Here is a 17045-nt window from a genome sequence, read left to right as displayed (position 1 = left end):
AATTCCCATTTAAATTTAAAATTTCCAGCCTCATTCTACCATTTCCCTGCACTTCTGCCTTCAGAGCTGCTTGATATTTCCAGATTATGGTTTGTATTGTTTTTTCTTGGTTCCTGTTGATCCCTGACCCTCTCTTCCTGTACTCTTCTCTTCAGGCTTTAGAAATACTTCTTCCTGGCTGTGTCTTCCATGGGCCTTTTGCCCAAATCTGACCCCTTCACCCATTATCCTTTTACAACTCCCTTGCTTATTCTTGCTTTGTGAAAGTCTTTATTCCTCACTTTCCCTGTGAGATTTAAGCTGCTTTAGGGGAATAACTTTTTTACACAAAAGCCTTCAGTAGATAAGTATTGCATTATTTTTGAAGGTATGTTTTGTTTCTGTGGGTTTTTGTTTGTTGATTGGTTGTTGTTTACTTTTTGAGATAAGATCTTTTATATAGTCCCGGCTATCCTTGAACTTGCTTATGTAGGTGAGGATGGCCTTGAACTTCTAATCTTCCTGTTTTAGCCCATCAAGTGCTGGGATTACAGGTGTGTGCTCTCACAGATGACTTATTTTTGAAGGGTTTAAAAAATAAATTCGTGTGTTAATATTTTATATGTATGAGTTTTGCCTGCATGTATGTAAGGATACCCATATTATGAAATGCTCACAGAAACCAAAAGAAAGTATCAGATCCCCTGTAACTGGAGTTACAGATGGTTGTTAGCTGACATACGGATGCTGGGAGCTAAACCCAGGTCCTCTGCAGGAGCAGTGAGTACTCTTAATATCTGAACCATCTCTCCAATCCTTGGAGGGCTTTTGTTTTGTTGGTTTTGGCTTTTTAAGACATCTTGCTCTGTAGCCCAGGCCAGTCTTGAACCTGGGGCTTGGTCCTCCTCTTTCTCCCAAGTGCTGCTGTTGTAGCCCTGTGCCACCTGACCCAGCTTTTGAAGTTTCACATATAAGAAATCAGACTGCATTAGGGAAAATAATGACATGATAAACTAATACTTCTGAGTTTGTGTGGTTACTCTGTATAACTCTAGTCCCCTTACACATGTAGTCATTGCCTATGAGTGTGGGGCCTTAAAAGCCTCATTTCACCTATTGAAGGCTTGGGTTAAGAAATAGGTAATAGGATTTTTTTTTTAATCAGGAGGATTTTTAGTTGGACTGGCTCATCCTGCAGGTATAGGCTGAAGCAGTATGAGCAGGAGCTGTGTGCCTGTCCCTTGTGGTAAATCTCTTTTGCTCTGTGTGTCCCTGCAGGTACATACTTTCATTCATGTTTGGCTGAAGGTAAATTAGGATAATAAGCATGTGATTTCATTAGTTCTCCTTCTATATGCCAAATACTGTAAATCATGTAGACAGAATTTCTGCTTGAGCAGTATACCATCTACTAGTGGAGAGAAAACACTAGTTAATCAAAAATATTTCAAAGTTTGACTATTAAGGCTTATGAAGACATGGTTAGGACAGTATACTAAAGGGAATTTAATCTACCATCTGTGTATTCCTTTTTCTTTATTTGATAACTTTTCTTGCAGGATCAAGCTAAGGTTCTTGTGCATGCTAGGCAAATGCTCTGCCCCTGAGCTACATCCCCAGTTGTTTGATATTTTGGTATTAAGTCATGTTTAATCTTTGAAAGACTATTCTAGATAATATTAGTAGTAATAACCTTGGCCTTTGCTAAGGAAGCTACATTACACTAGCCATATTTTGGTTTACTAATATTATTGCTAAATTGTATACATCAAAATAAAGAATTAAATTCCAGATTTTCATGAGATCACAAAAGAACTTTGATCAGTTCAAATATATATTTTATCTCTAGGCAGATGTGGTTTTCTTTATGCCTTTAGTGTTGCTTCTTGGACCTCTGAATTTGCTCTTATGGTCTAAGAACAGCAAATTCAGTTTCCCCTAGGCCTTTTCTGTTCCTCAAAACAAAAATATTCCTGCTTTCCCTACTGTATTTGTTAGCTTTTCTTTGCTATGATAAAACACCATGACCAAGGAAACTTGTAGAAAGAAGAGTTTATTTGAGCTCACGGTTGCAAAGTGGTAAGAGTCCATGGTGGGAGGCATGGCAGGGGGCAGCCAGAGCAGAAGGTTGAGTGCTCACATCTTCAAGCACACACAGGAAGCAGAGAGAGCTACTGTAAATGAGACAAGGCTGTGAGCTCTCAAAGCCTGACCCCAGGGATGTGCTTCCTCCAGCAAGGCCACATCCCTTAAAGGTTCCATGACCTTCCCCAAACTGACCAAGTGTTCAGATGCTTAAGCCTGTGGGGACATTTTTCATTCAAATCCCCACACTTATGTGGATTGAGTCCAGAAACTGTCTTGACTATTACTAGGGAAAGACTATGTTTTCTTATTTGAAAATTACCGTCATTTCTAAATAACCCTTCACAAATACTCTTTTCTTTAGCATATCCTCCCGGCTTGTACCACCACAACTGGCACAAATACTCTTTTCTGTAACAAGTGAAATGACTAGTAGATTCTTAAAATAGAAATCATAATATTCAGTAGAAATTCCTGCTTTCAAGAGAGCAGCCTTAATTTTTATGGGAGGAGAGGCAGTCAATCCATCTGTGAGTTTGGCAGAAACTTAATCTGGTTTAATTTATTTTCTCTCATTATCAAATACAATACTTTGAAAATTTTCATCCATGGGAAATGTATTTAACAGTCAATAACAAGTTACTTCTAAAGACTTTGTTTAGCCTACATTATTGACATTATATTTGGGAGAGCTTTTGCCTCTAGAGTTTTAAGTCTCTTACTTTCATGGTTAGGTTTTATGCAAATTAAATTTCAATGATTATACTGTCTTTTGAAGAGATCAGTTTTTAGTATTGTATTCTGCCTCCCCCCCCCCAACACCTTCCTAAGTAACCTAGGCTTACTGCGATTCTGAGATCTTGTTGACTTTACAGGCATCTACTGTTTCCTCATATCCTTTGGTGTTATCTACCCCCGTTAGATAATTCTTCCACTGCAAACAAAGACTGTTAGTATGCTTTCCCTTTGTACAATTTTAATTAATAATTTTCCACAAAGGTATTTCAATTTAAAAAATAATAAAATTGTATGAAAGTTAAACATTGCTTTTCTTTTTAAAAAAAATTTATTTTACACATGAGGTTTTGCCTGATAGTATATTAAGTGCACCACATGAGTGCAATACTTGTGGAAGCCAGAATAGCGTGTCAGATCCCCTGAAACTAGAGTTATAGATGGTTGTCAGCTGGCATGTGGGTGGGTGCTGGGAACTGAACCCTGGTTCCCTGAAAGAGCATCCAGTACTCCTAGTATCCAAGCCATCACTCCAGGCCCCTGCTCCCCCCTTTTTTTCTTTGTTTTTATTGACCCCCAATTTGTGATCCTTCTTCCCAGCTTCCCAGATGGTGGGTTATCAGCATGCACTTCTACACTTTGTAGGCATTCCTTTTTTTTAATTTTATTATTTTTATTTTATGTGTATGAGTGTATTGCCTGCATGTATGTGAGTGTACCCGTGTCATGCAGTGCTGTGGAGGTCAGAAGAAGGCTTCAGATTCTACTGTAACTGGAGTTAAGGATGTTTCACAGCCGCCATGTGGGTGCTGGGAATTGAACTGAGGTCGTCTGCAAGAGCATTCAATGCTCTTCTTAACCGCTGAGCCATCTCTCCAGCTCCAGCATTACTTTTTTTTTTTCACTTTAAAAAAAAATTATTATTTTTATTTTATGTGTATGCGTGTATTGCCTGCATGTAGGTAAGTGTACCTGTGTCGTGTAATGCCCAAGGAGAACAGAAGAGGCTGTCAGATCCCCTGGAACTGGAGTTATGGACAGTTGTTAGCTGCAGTGTGGGTACTGGGATTCGAACCTGGGTCTTCTGCAAGAACAACCAGTGTTCTTAACCGCTGAGCCATCTCTCCAGCACCCCACAAAAAGAAATTTTTAAAAAAATTTTTACAAAAACTTTATTGAGAATTTCTTACATGCATATAAGGTGTTTTGATCAAATCCATGCCCGGTCCCTCCCCTCCAACATTCCCCCCCTCTGAAGAGGTAACCCTAAAGGATTAGATACAAGCTCCCAAATACTTCTTGACATTTTTGGCCTTTGGAACAGAGTATGTTGCTAACAGGCCCAAGGACATTTTGACTTTTAGCCAAGAAACTGGCTACATTTCTTTGGGGTCTTTTTACCCTAACTGCCTAGCCAATTCCTACCTCCTATTCTTATCACACCATCCTCTGAAGGGGTTACCCAAATTGCCAACGCAAACCAATCTGGCTTCTTCCGAACTGAACCAGGGACGCATCTCTAAGGGGAAAAGAAAGTCCTTGAATCATGAATAGGAGATGTGAAGGAGAAGTAAAGGCAAGAGTAATTAGCATTACAAGCTAGGATTCCTTTTTAAGTGTTAGCATTAGTTTTTTAAGATCTTCAGATCTAAGGCTGGGTGTGGTGGCACATGCCTGTAGTCCCAACACTTGGGATGCAGAAGAGGCAGGCGGATCTCTGTGAGTTCAAGGCCAGCCTGGTCCGCATAGTGAGTTCCAGGACAGATGGGGTTACAGGGAGACCCTGTCTCAAAAAGGAAAAAGAAACAAAAAAAATAAAAGATCTTCAGATCTTAAGAGTATAGGCAACCTTTTTATACCATTCTAATGTATAACTTTAACAACTCTTCCTTAAGTCATTCTTCAATCTCTCTTTTGTCTTGACAGTTTTCCCAGGAATCCCTAGCTCCCCTAGTGCTCACAGAATTATCTCAATGGCAAAGACTCTGTTGCCTGACAAGGAAGTGCAACTAAGGGAATTAAAAAGTTAGAATAGGCACATTGTCAGAATTGATCTTTGGAGGTTTAAAGTTAATTAGGGTGGTATCTTTGAATTGCTACCTTAGCTTTTTAGATAGAAACTTATAAGGAAATAAAGCCAAGAACAATGGCAAGAAAAGTTGGTGAAGTATCTCATATTGAGAAAATTGGGAAAATAGCCAGAAAATTCCCTTTTCTTCTGTCTCTACCTATTAACCAGTCCTTGCCTGGAAATCATGATCTTTGAATGGGAATGACAAAAAATACATTGATGTGAGATGTATAGTTGCTATCAAAGAAGAAATACTTTCCTTCCAGCCATTATATACAGGTTGCAGATTAAAAAGGAAAAGAAATACATAAAACTCAATTTTAAAACATTTCCTTTAGGAAAGATTTGTTACAGAAAACGTCTGACTAATAATAATATATCTTCTCTGGAGCTCTTTTTAGGCAACTGCTGCTTATCTTAACAGTTTTGTTTCAGTTATTTATCAAGAATTCTGTTTTATGGATTCTCTATGGACAAGGATGAAGTTTGAGCTATAGTGGCCTCATCCTAGGAATTAATCCCTTATAAATAGGTGTCTTACCTTACAGGTCTGTGTCTACTGTGCTGGCTGTTTTGGTTTGTGTTTTAGTCATTCTTAGGTGCCTGTAGTCTTCCAATAGGTAATGAATTATCTAGACAGGTTTTTTTTTTTTTAAAAAAAAACAAAACAAAACAATCCCACTCCCTCCTTGTAATGGGCTCATTCATCTTTATTTTCATATATTTGAAACCAGAAGTTTCCATCTTTAGGAAAGTTGTGTTTTAGCCTTCTTTGAGTGAAAATTTTTAATCTCAAATTATGAACATATTCTTAAACTGATTTGGTTTAAAAAGAAGAAAGCATTTGCAAAATAATAACTTTTGATGGGTTTATGTTCTTACCCACAGACATTAGACCAGCTCCCACTCACCAACCCTGAACATTTTGGCACTCCAGTCATAGGAAAGAAAACAAATAGAGGAAGAAGATCTAATCATATGTAAGTCCATTTTCATAACTGTTAGTTGAACCTGAATTCATTTCTCCTTCTAGTATTGTTTTAACAATTATGATTTTTCACTGTAATTTGCAAAATGCTAACAAGATCTCCTTGTGATGTTAGATCTAATAGTGATTTCAGACTCCTCAGCATGGGATTGAGCTCCATGCCGACCAGACCTAACAGCTGTATTTACCTCCAGGTTTCCCTCCATGCATCTTGATGTTGTTTTCCGAGTAGAACTAGTCAGTTATATCTATGAACTCGTTTTCTGATCTCATGCTTTTATTCATGGTGTTTTCTGCCCCCAGTGCCCCCTTCCCTACCACTCTCTCGGGTGTTCTTCTCCACCAAAGTCCTCTGCTTCACGTGAACCATTATGTTGTCTCCCTGCTCCAGCCTTAAAACTGCTTATGTTTTTCTTTCCTACAAACCTCCCGAAATCTTTGCATTTATCAAATGTCATGGATAAAATTTCATCTCTTAATTATCATCTTAGTGTTTATTTTTCCTCTTTATTAGTACCTGCAAGAGAAGCATCTGAGAGGTAGAAGCAGCTCCCCTGGAGTAAGAGAAGAGAAGGCATTGAAGTGGATGGGACAGGAGAATAGCTTTTTATTGTCTGAGATTGTCTTTTTAAAAAGTAATGCTTTATTTGGATACAAATGTATATGTATGAGCCCAAATATTTTTTGAATAACTACTGAAAATGAACATTAAGTGTAATTAAAAACTTTATATGAGGGACTAGAGAGGAAGCTCAGCAGTTAAGATCACTGGCTGCTCTTGCAGAAGACCTGGGTTCAGTTTGCAGCACCTACATGGCAGCTAACAGCCATTTATAACTCCAGGAGATCCAGAGTCGTCTTCCAGCCTCTGCGTGCAGGCAGAGCACTCATACACCCAACAGTAATGTGTTACTCATTTGAGAAAGGAAATTAGAAGACTAATTGTTGCATTGGGAAAATATTTAATGCTACCTATGTTGCCATTGTGATTTGAGCCGTACGTTTTTACCCCTTTGCTCTTTGAATCATTTAGAAAATGTTTACCTTAATTACCAGGTAATTTCTCTGTCTTGTTGCTTAGCTGGTGACTTGATTACTTTTAGGGTACTCGGGTTGTAACTTTATTTATTCGTGCATGCATAACATTTTAAAATAGAGTGTTTTAGCCAGAAAAAAAAAAGAAATTGAAAATATATGGTGTTATTTGTAGGAACAACTTCTGTTGTGAATATTAGCTGTAACTCTAACAATATTTTCAGTTTTTGAGAGGATTGCTATACAATATTCACTGAAGCCCTTGAATCATGGTATACTTTTCTGTCTCTTTGAAAATAATGAATTAAGGTTTAATAACTATTCATTACCATAAACCTTTAGAGTCAGTTCAACTCTCAGTTAACTCTGATTGTGATATCAGAAAAGTGAGTAGGGTGTGTGTTTCATTAGTAGTGATTTTTGGTTATCTAGCTTAGTGTGAACTCTGAAGCCTGAAGGTCTGGGTTTCAGTTCCAGCTCTGCCACATCCTTGCTCTGTGGCATTGGGCAGAGTAATCTTATGCCTCAGTTCTTATCTGTACAATTGGGATATTAGTATATTCTCTCTCTCTCTCTCTCTCTCTCTCTCTCTCTCTGGAGTTGTGACAATTAAAGGAATTTATGTCATCAAAAAGTTTATATAGTAAGAACAGGATGATTGCCTCTTTTCTAAAAATGCAGAAGTGTTTTAGATTCAGGTTTTCAGATTTGGGGGGTATTTGTATGGATGTTACTGGTTTAACATTTCTAATCCAAGATCTGAAATGCAAGTACTAAATATGATTATCGTGTATATACATGAAAAGTTTTCATGATCAAAAATGAGTACATAGCAAGATTGTATCACATGAAGTTGTATTTGTATGTGTCTGTGTAAAAACTCTGCTTGATGTTCCTATGTGGCAGGTAGGACTGAGCTTTGCTGCATTATTTGCAGTTTAAAAATCACATTCCTTTATCATGGGAAGAGGAGTTTTAGTAACAAGAATTTATTTTGAAAAGTTAACAATAACCTTTCTATATGTTCAGCTTTTTACAAATGTTACCCAGAAATGGAAAAATATATTTAAAATAGGTTTTTGGAAGATCACATAGATTGATCTATTAAAATTATTGTAGATTATGGGCTGTTGAAGGCCCTTCATGTCTGTTAGCTACGGTGTCCTTGAATATGAGAATGAAGCATATGCAGGTGCTTTTGAGCAAGTTGATCTTTGTTTTCTAAGGGCTCTAGCAAGCATTCTGAACTAGTGATTTTTCTGTTAAGAATCTTCAGGTGCGATGAGAAATTTCTTTCTTTTTTTTGTTTTTTTAATGGTGTTTTTGAAGCAGGGTCTCCCTGTAGCCCCAGCTGTCCTGGAACTCACTATGTAGACCAGGCTGGCCTTGGACTCACAGAGATCCGCCTGCCTCTGCCTCCCAAGTGCGGGGACTACAGGCGTGCACCACCATGCCCGGCAATGAGAAATTGTCCTTTCAGGGGAGTGTTACACATGCAGTGCTTGAAGGCTAGGAATTGCTAGTGTTGGAGATAAAGCTCACTTTGTCTATAACCTGGTTTTTTTGTTTCCTGTTTCTCCCCCCAGTACTGTGGTTGGTTGGTTTCATTGCTGAGAGACCTGGCAGTGTTCTTGTTTGTGTTTGAACCTTGTCTTATGAGCATCATAGGCAGTGGTCACAGCTTGAAATGCTCATTTCCTTAACTGCTTTTCATCAGGGTTCATTCTTCTGTTTGCTTCAAGTGATTCTCAACAACAGAGTCTTAGACCTAGATCTTCAGGGCATTCTCATGACCTTTATTTCTGCTTCAACTACTCTATTGAAAAAGACTTCATTGTGGTTCTCGGTCATTTGAAAATGTATTTTTATCTAGGCATGGTGGTAGGTATATGCCCATAATCCCAGCTCTCAGGAGGCTGAGGCAGGAGGATAAGTTTGCAGCCAGCCTGGGATACAGAAATAAGACCCTGTCACAAACAAACAAACAAACAAAATAAACAGTGTCTTTTTATATTTTATTTTATGTATGTGTTTTGCCTGCATGTGTGTAAGTGTGCTACTTGTGTGCCAGATGCTGAAGAGGCCAGAAGATGTTGGATCCCCGGCAACTGGAGTTAAGGACCCATGCTACTTACCATGTGGGTGGTGGGAACTGGCCTCAGCTTTTTTAACAGCTGAGCCATCTCTCCAGCCTCTTTTTTTTTTCCCCAAGGTTCCAATGACTCTATTATCCCAATAATTTAGTACTACATTTAGTTTTCTTTAGTAGCTGTAAATCCACATACCAATCAGTTTGCCTCCAGTTATTCTAAAATCATTTTCGACACTTTCCATTTAGTTCAGTTTAATTTATAGCGTGTTTTTAATTAATCCTAGTAAGTGCAAGCATTTTAAAATGACTGTCATTTATTTACCTTGTTAAGTATTAAAAGCAAGTTATTGACCCTTTTAATGAATGTATAACTTAATTGTAACTTTTGCCCTTACAGTGTTCCTATTCTGTACAGAGGTTATATTTTATTCTGCTTAAAAAATTAGAATGTTTGCTGTGCGTAGTGGTGCACACCTTTAATCCCAGCACTTGGGAGGCTGAGGCAGGCAGATCTTTGTGAGTTCAAGGCCAACCTGGTCTACATAGTGAGTTCCAGGACAGCTGGGGCTACAGGGAGACACTGTCTCAAAAAGACACACACACACACACACACACACACACACACACACACACACACAATTTAGAATGTTTGGAATTAGGAAAATGTTTTTTGGTATGCTTTCCTCTCCCATTTTGCCTAATCACTTGGCAAAGATCAATATGTATCTGCTGGAGTAGGAAGGCAGTATTTTGCTGTTAGTTTTCCCTTTTCAAATAAGGAATAAAGGATGATAAAGCTTTCAGTGTTTGTTAGTGACAGGGACTATAAGGTTTTACCCAGTGACCATGCTAACTGGATATGCATAGATCTAAGACTTTAAAGCACTTTTTATGAATATAATTCTCATATTACAAACCTCACTTTTAAAAAATTTACTGGTTGTGATTTTAATATGTTGCAAAATTGTGAAACGGTTGCTACCTTTTGGTTCCAGTAGATTTATTTTTTGCTCATTTTTTCGAGAAGAATTTTATTCTGATTTTCTTTTTTTAACATTTAAAAATGATTTTTATGTGTATGAGCATTATGCCTGCACATAGGTAGATGCATCCATGTTGTACAATGCCTGCAGAGGTCAGAAGAGGGTGTCAGATGCCCTAGAACTGGAGTTACAGGTGGTTGTTAGCTGCCATGTGAGTGCTAGAATTGACCCTGGGTCCTCTGCGAGAGCAGCAGGTGCTCTTAACTGCTGAGCTGTCTCTCCAGCCCCCTCCCCTTGCTCCCTTTGCTGTTTGCTGGGCATTTCACCCAGGGTTCATGCATGTACTCTGCCACTGGGTCATATCTCCAGCCCTTTTAGTCCATTTCCTTTTTCTTTTGTCTCTCTGTAGCCCCAGCTTGCCTGGAATTCACTATGTAGATCACACTGGCCTCAGTCGCTCAAAGATCTTCCTGCCTTTGCTTCCTGAATGCTGGCATTAAAGTGTGACCATGCCTGGCCCCATTTTTTTCTAATTCTTATTCTTGATTTACAACATGTATAGTTAATAGTGATATATCATAAACTTTTAAGTGATTAGTTTGTCTCATATTAAATATAATTAGCTTCTTTCCAGTGTCATCAGATTGTATTTCATAGATAATATGCTAATTTGTGGCTTTATAAATAAATGCCTTGCCACCAAAGAAATATCAGAGGTGTTAATAAAAACCAAGAAAGTTTTCAGCTTGCTCTGCCTTTGCTCCCTTACCGTTAGTTAGTGTATATGTACAATGTATTTATATATATATATATGGTCCTGGGATTAAACCAAGGGCCTTGCCCATTATAGCAAAGACTAACAATGAACTACAACCTGAGTCTATTATGCATTTTTGGTGCTCATTTATTTTGGCCCATGTATTTATTTAGTACTCTCGTGTATACACTTTCCTGATTATACGCCTGTAAAGTGAAAATAAAGGAACTTTTGTTATGATAGTACAATATACACAGGCTGTATGCACTCTGTGATTTCAGGGGATAAAATCAGAATTACTCCCAGCACTCAGGAGGCAGAGGCAGGCGGATCTCTGTGAGTTCAAGGCCAGCTTGGTCTACATAGTGAGTTCCAGGACAGCTGGGGCTACAAAGAGACCCTGACTCAAAGACCAAAAATAAACAAAACAAAAAAATTAGAATTACTATAGTATAAAGAAATAATTACTGAAGTGTAAAGAAATAAACTTTCTACTTCATACATTTCAACAAGTACTTATTGAAAATCTGTGTTCTAAGCACTGTTCAAGTGTCAGTGAAGAAAACTTTTATTAAAAAATCTGTGGGAGTGCTGGAGAAAATGGCTCAGTGATTAAGAACACCGACTGTTCTTGCAGAACACCCAGGTTCGAATCCCAACACCCACATGGCAGCTAACAGCCGTCTGTAACTCCAGTTCCAGGGGATCTGACAGCCTTTTCTGTCCTCCACGGGCATTCATTGCATGATACGGGTGCACTTACCTACATGCAGGAAATACCTGCGTACACATGAAATAAAAATAGTAAATAAAATACTTTTTAAAAAGAGAGAGAGAAATCTGTGGGAAAGGTATAGTGGCATGCTCCTGTAATTCCAGCACTGAAGAGGTTGAAGCAGGAGGGATAGTATGTGTCCAGCCAGCCTTAGCTACATCACCAGAGCTGTGTCGCCAAACCCCAGGAGATCAATAAAAATGGAAAGCTTTTTAATTTCTGCCTTAGAGCTTTCCTACTTTTCCTATGAGCAGGTGGGTAAGAATGACTAGGAAGTCTATAGAGCAGTAGAGACTGTACATGCTGTTGGAAATTAGCAGGGAGAGGGGTGGAGAGGTGAATGCAGTGGAAACTTGAGGAAGGAGTCAGCATGACCTTCTCAAGTGACTTTTTCAGGAAGATTTAAAGGAGATGTGTTGGGACTGGAGAGATGGTGCGGTAGTTAAGAGCACTGACTGCTCTTGCAGAAGACCTGGGTTCGATTCCCAGCACCCACATAGCAGCTCTAGTTCCAGGGGAATCCAAAGCCCTCTTCTGACCTCCACAGCATTGCACGACATGGGTGCACTCATATACATGCAGGCAATATACTTGTACACATAAAATAAAAATAACAACTAAATTTTTTTTTTTTAAAAAGGAGATGTATTACAGAACATCAAATTTATTTAAAACAATTCTTTGGAATACATATACTTCTACCATTTATTAAAGTTGAAAGCAAACTTGATAATGATAGATGTGCTTATTTAACATAAAGAAATCTTATATTTGAAGATTTAAAAGATATTCTTATTGTATGTATTTGAGTATTTTGCCTGCATTTATGTATGTAAGTGTACCATGTGTGTGCAGTGCCCACTGAGGCCAGAAGAGGGTGTTAGATCTCCTGGAACTGGAGCTGCCATCTGGATGCTGGGACTCGACCCAGGTCCTCTGGAAGAAGAGCAAGTGTTCTTAACTGCTGAGCCATCTTTCCAACCCCTTAGCTGAATATTTGATGTAGTAGGACATGGAGGATCATCAGCATTTTTCAGAGCTGATTGGTACCCCAATTTTATGATCCTCCATGCTGAGAATGTCACTTCACATGAACATGTTTTATGACAGAAGTATGTTGAGCTGTTACAGAAATTGTTGGAAATTCTGTCCTAATTACAAGCCAAAGTTCATATACTGATTTCTTATGAAACGGCAACTTTTAATATCAAGCATTCTAGTACAACAATCTAAAACCATGCTAATTTGATACCTTTTAGGCTGTTAAATGAGGGTAGGAAAATATTAAGTGTCTTTGTTTTCCATAATTAAACCATTGTGTTTCTCTGAGAACAGAAGACCTGTGTGCAGTGAGAACACTGTAGTTTATAAGACTACAGTAGTCTAGCGTCTGAGCCCAGGTGTTTGAAGTCCTGTTCATGGGCGCTGTGTAATGTGAAGGCATGTGCATGTGCATTATGCACCAACGCTGCCCGGAAGCTGTGTGGTGATACATGGGCGAGCACTACCAGAAACACCTCAGATGTCTTAAGTGTTTGATGTTGAATTGATTTTTGATTGCTGTGTTATTAAAAGAACCTTTTACAGTTGCTGAATTTTCCATGGCCCCCACATTTTGTTATATGACCTCTAGCCCCCCGTTTAAGAAACTAGGATCTATGTCAATCAAGTTTGTTTTTTTTTTAATTTTTTTAAAAAATATTTTATTTTTATGTATATGAGTGTATTGCCTGCATGTATGTTAGCGCACCCATGTCATGAAATGCCGAGGAGATCAGAAGAAGGCATCAGATCCCCAGGAACTAGAGTTATAGATGGTTGTTAGCTACCTGTGGGTGCTAGGAAACAAACCTGGGTCCTCTACAAGAGCAGCCAGTGCTCTTAACCAGCTGAGCCATCTCTCCAGCCTGTTTTGTTGTTGTTGTTTTTTTAATTTCCTTTTTTTTAATTGTTCTTTTAAGCCAGGATAGCCATATGAGGCCTGAGCTGACCTTGAACCGTGAATAGTCCTGCTTCATCCTCCTGAGGGCTGGCATTTTGGGCATGTGCTCCCGTGCCTGTCTTGCTTGTTTTGTTTTATAAACTATTTGGAGCTCGAAGCTGTCAGTCTTACCTCAGAGCTTAAAAAAATTTTTTCTATTTATTGTTTTTATTTAATGTGTATGAATGTATTGCCTTCATATATGTAAGTGTACCTGTTTCATGCAGTGCCCATGGAGATCAGAAGAGGGTGTCGGATTCCCTGGAACCGGAGTTACGGACAGTTGTTGCCATGTGGGTGCTGGAAACTCAAACTGGGTTCTCTGCAAGAGCAGTCAGTGCTTTCAACTGATGAGCCATATCTCCAGCCCAAGTCAAAACTTTTATGAGACTGTGTGTAGCTTCATTAGCCAAAGAAAGGCCAGTTTGTCTTTTTGTGTTTCACAGATGTAATTTATTTCTCATGAGTGTATGTAAGTTCCCTAGTGTGTACAGTGCCCATAGGGGCTAGAAGAGTGGGTATCATATCCCTTGGAGTTAAAGACTGGTGTTAGCCACCATGTGGGTGCTGGGAACCAAACTGGGTCTTCTGCAAGAGTAACCAGTTCTCCTAACTGCTGAGCCATCTCTCCAGCCTCTTTTCTAAAATTTTGAGACAAGATCTTATTCTGTAGCCCAGACTGACCTTGAACTTGCCTTCATCTTTCCTGTCTCAGCCAGGGGCTGGGATTATACTATGAGCCACTATGCCTGCCTTGCTTTATAGATTTTAATACTATTATCCCCTCTATATCTTATTTCCCTTGCCTTTGCTGTGATAAAATACCCTGGGGGTGGCGGGGGGAGGGGGGGAGACACACCTTAAGGGGTTGAAGAGTTCAGTTAGCTCATAGTTCAGCAGTCTGAACAGTCTTACCATGGTGGGAAAGTCAAGGTGGCTGGAACTTGAGGCACAGTAGTTGCTCCTTATCCTCAGTCAGGAACAGAGAGCAGCAAACGCATGCAGCTAGTACTCAGCTCCCTTTCTTCACCTCAGTTTAGAATCTTCCCTGCCTGGGGTTTGGTCCTGCCTACAGTTGAGATGGGTCTTCTCACATCAATTAATGTAGTGAAGCTAATCCTTACCTGGCATACCCCGAGACCCACTTCTCATGATATACTGGATTTTGTGAAGTTGAGAATTAATGCTAGCCATTCAATTCATGAAGTTGTGACTCTAAATTGCTAGTGAGGAATGCATAAAAGGAATCCATGAAACCATAGCTGAATGAGTGTTGGATGACTACTTCCAGATCACAGGAATTACACTTTCAAGTTGGTTATAGTCTACACATAAAAATGGAGCTTTAAGTCATTGACTCTGGTAGAAATAGAAATAAAGCAAACCAAGCTTGTGGTTTGCTGTTGCTCCTCAAGCTGTGTTCCCACATGTAGGTCATATGCACTACTCATAGAAAGGTGTTAGGTTCTTGTTCCCTGCCACCTGCTTATAGTTCACATCATTTTGGTCAATGAACTTGATCATTACTATCTCAAAAGTATTTTCAATCTTATAGGTAATCGAAACTAATCATTGTATTTTACATCGGGAATGCTCACTGAAGTCTGTCTCATGTCTTTGCTGCTGCTGGCATCTGAGCTGTTAGTTGCTAGAAATCTTTCTTCAGTACTGATTATGGACGGATTTCTCTGTAACCAGATTCAAAATAAAGTCTCCTTTTGTTTTCTGTGTCTTTTCCTCCTCATACATGTTTACTTTCTACTTTTTACTAATGTCAAGGAAATTTACCTGATTTTAGATGCTTCCTGTTTCTTCTGATAGGTAACGTCGTTCTTATTTAGTAGTCTAATATTCTGGGTTACTCTAAGGCACTTTAAAACACAGTATAACAAAAGCATGTGTGTTTTGTGTATTCCCAGTTTTACTTATTTAATATTAAGCATAGCAGTGGCTATCTTCTATTAGGTTGTCTCCTGCTCACCTGATCAAACCTACAGTTAATAAAGGTCTGCTGTCTCCTTTTTAAAGCTAGCTTAATACTGGAGATTCAAGTTGATGGCCTAACTCCTAAAGCCTGGCACTGGGATTGACTGCACTGGAGTGTAATACTGAGATGTACAGTGTGGGGTGTCAGCATTTCTGAGGCTTTGGGGGCTGGCTATTCTGTTTCTCCTTTTTCCCTCTTAAGCCTTGTTTCATTTCTTTCTTTTGGGATAAGTCTTGCTATATAAGTCAGGCTAGCCTTAAACTCGAAATCCCCTTGTCTCAGCCTCCTAAATATTGGAATTGTAAACTTGTACTACTAAGCCTGGCTTTGCCCTTAATTTTCAGAATAGTAAACCCCAAAACATTTTTAGGATATGATGTACTTTTCTCTATTTGATGAAGTTACTGTTTAAAATTTAGAGAACTATGGGAGCTGGAGAGATGGCTCAGAGGTTTAGAGCACTGATTGCTCTTGCAAAGGACTCAGGTTCAGTTCCCAGACCCACGTGGCATTTAACAACTATCTGCAACTCCAGTTCTAGGGGATCCAGCACCCTCCTCTGACATCTGCTGGCATTGCACAACATGGGTATACTTACCTATGTGCAGGCAATACACTAATATAATAAAATAAAAAATATAAAAAAGCTTAGAGAATGAAATGAATTTAAATCAGTTCTGCAACTTTTAGGGGACGTGACAGAAGTTGCAAAATGACCTGTACTCACTCACTGTTGGTGTGTGTGTTCTTCATGAAGATAAATGGAAATGTCTTGTTCTTTTCTCTCCCTAGACCTGAGGAGGAGTCTTCATCATCCTCCAGTGATGAAGACGAGGATGATAGGAAACAGACTGACCAACTCCTAGGCAAAGTTGTTTGTGTAGATTACCTTAGTTTGGATAAAAAGAAAGCTCTGTGGTTTCCAGCATTGGTGAGTATTTAGAGTATAAATGACTTTAACTTTTGGTTTGTTTTTTAAGTTTTAAGACTGGGTTTCATGCAACCCAGTCTAGCTTCAAATTCTCTGTGTAACTTAGGCTGACTTGAAGTCTCGATCCTCCCATTTCCACCTTCTAAATGCTGGGATTCCTGGTGTGTGCTACCTTGCCTGCTGTAAAGAGTGTAGTTTTTTTAGGAAAAACGAGGGAGATAGTGGATTCTCTAGTGTTGTTATTAGTAGGTACAAAATAGAGGAAAATCTCTAGTTTTCAGTAAGTCAACAGTGATTACTTCCAAAATGGTCTTTAAATACAAAGGAATGTTGAGGTCCTCTAAGAAAGGCAGTCTTTGGGGCTGGAGAGATGGCTCAGCAGTTAAGAAGACTTTACTGTTTGCAGAAGACTGGAGTTTGAATCCCAGCACCCACATGGCAGCTAACAACTGTCCGTAACTCCAGTCTCAGGGGATCCGACAGCCTCTTCTGTCTTCCATGAGCACTGCACGACATGGGTGCCCTTACCTACATGTAGGCAATACACGCATACACATTAAAAAAAAAAAAAAAGGCAGTCTTGGGGACTGGAGAGATGGCTCAGTGGTTAAGAGCACTGACTGCTCTTGCAGAGGACCTGGGTTCA

General features: G+C 39.1%; 1 protein-coding gene across 8 annotated transcripts in view; it reads left to right on the top strand.

Annotated features, from left to right (window-relative positions):
- Arid4b (AT-rich interaction domain 4B) overlaps nt 1–17045 on the top strand; it is a 151600-nt gene that overhangs the window by 74950 nt on the left and 59605 nt on the right. For all 8 annotated transcript variants that reach the window (XM_017801648.2, XM_008847027.2, XM_017801647.2 and 5 more), the window contains exons 7-8: nt 5759–5850; nt 16261–16399. In XM_017801648.2, coding sequence (XP_017657137.1) covers nt 5759–5850; nt 16261–16399 — 231 coding nt within the window. The remainder of the gene's footprint in view (nt 1–5758; nt 5851–16260; nt 16400–17045) is intronic.

Source organism: Nannospalax galili, unplaced genomic scaffold (assembly GCF_000622305.1).
Source record: "Nannospalax galili isolate Female #2095 unplaced genomic scaffold, S.galili_v1.0 scaffold1463, whole genome shotgun sequence".
Taxonomy (NCBI): domain Eukaryota; kingdom Metazoa; phylum Chordata; class Mammalia; order Rodentia; family Spalacidae; genus Nannospalax; species Nannospalax galili.
The sequence above is the reverse complement of the archived record's forward strand: the minus strand, read 5'-3'. Positions and strand labels throughout refer to the sequence as shown.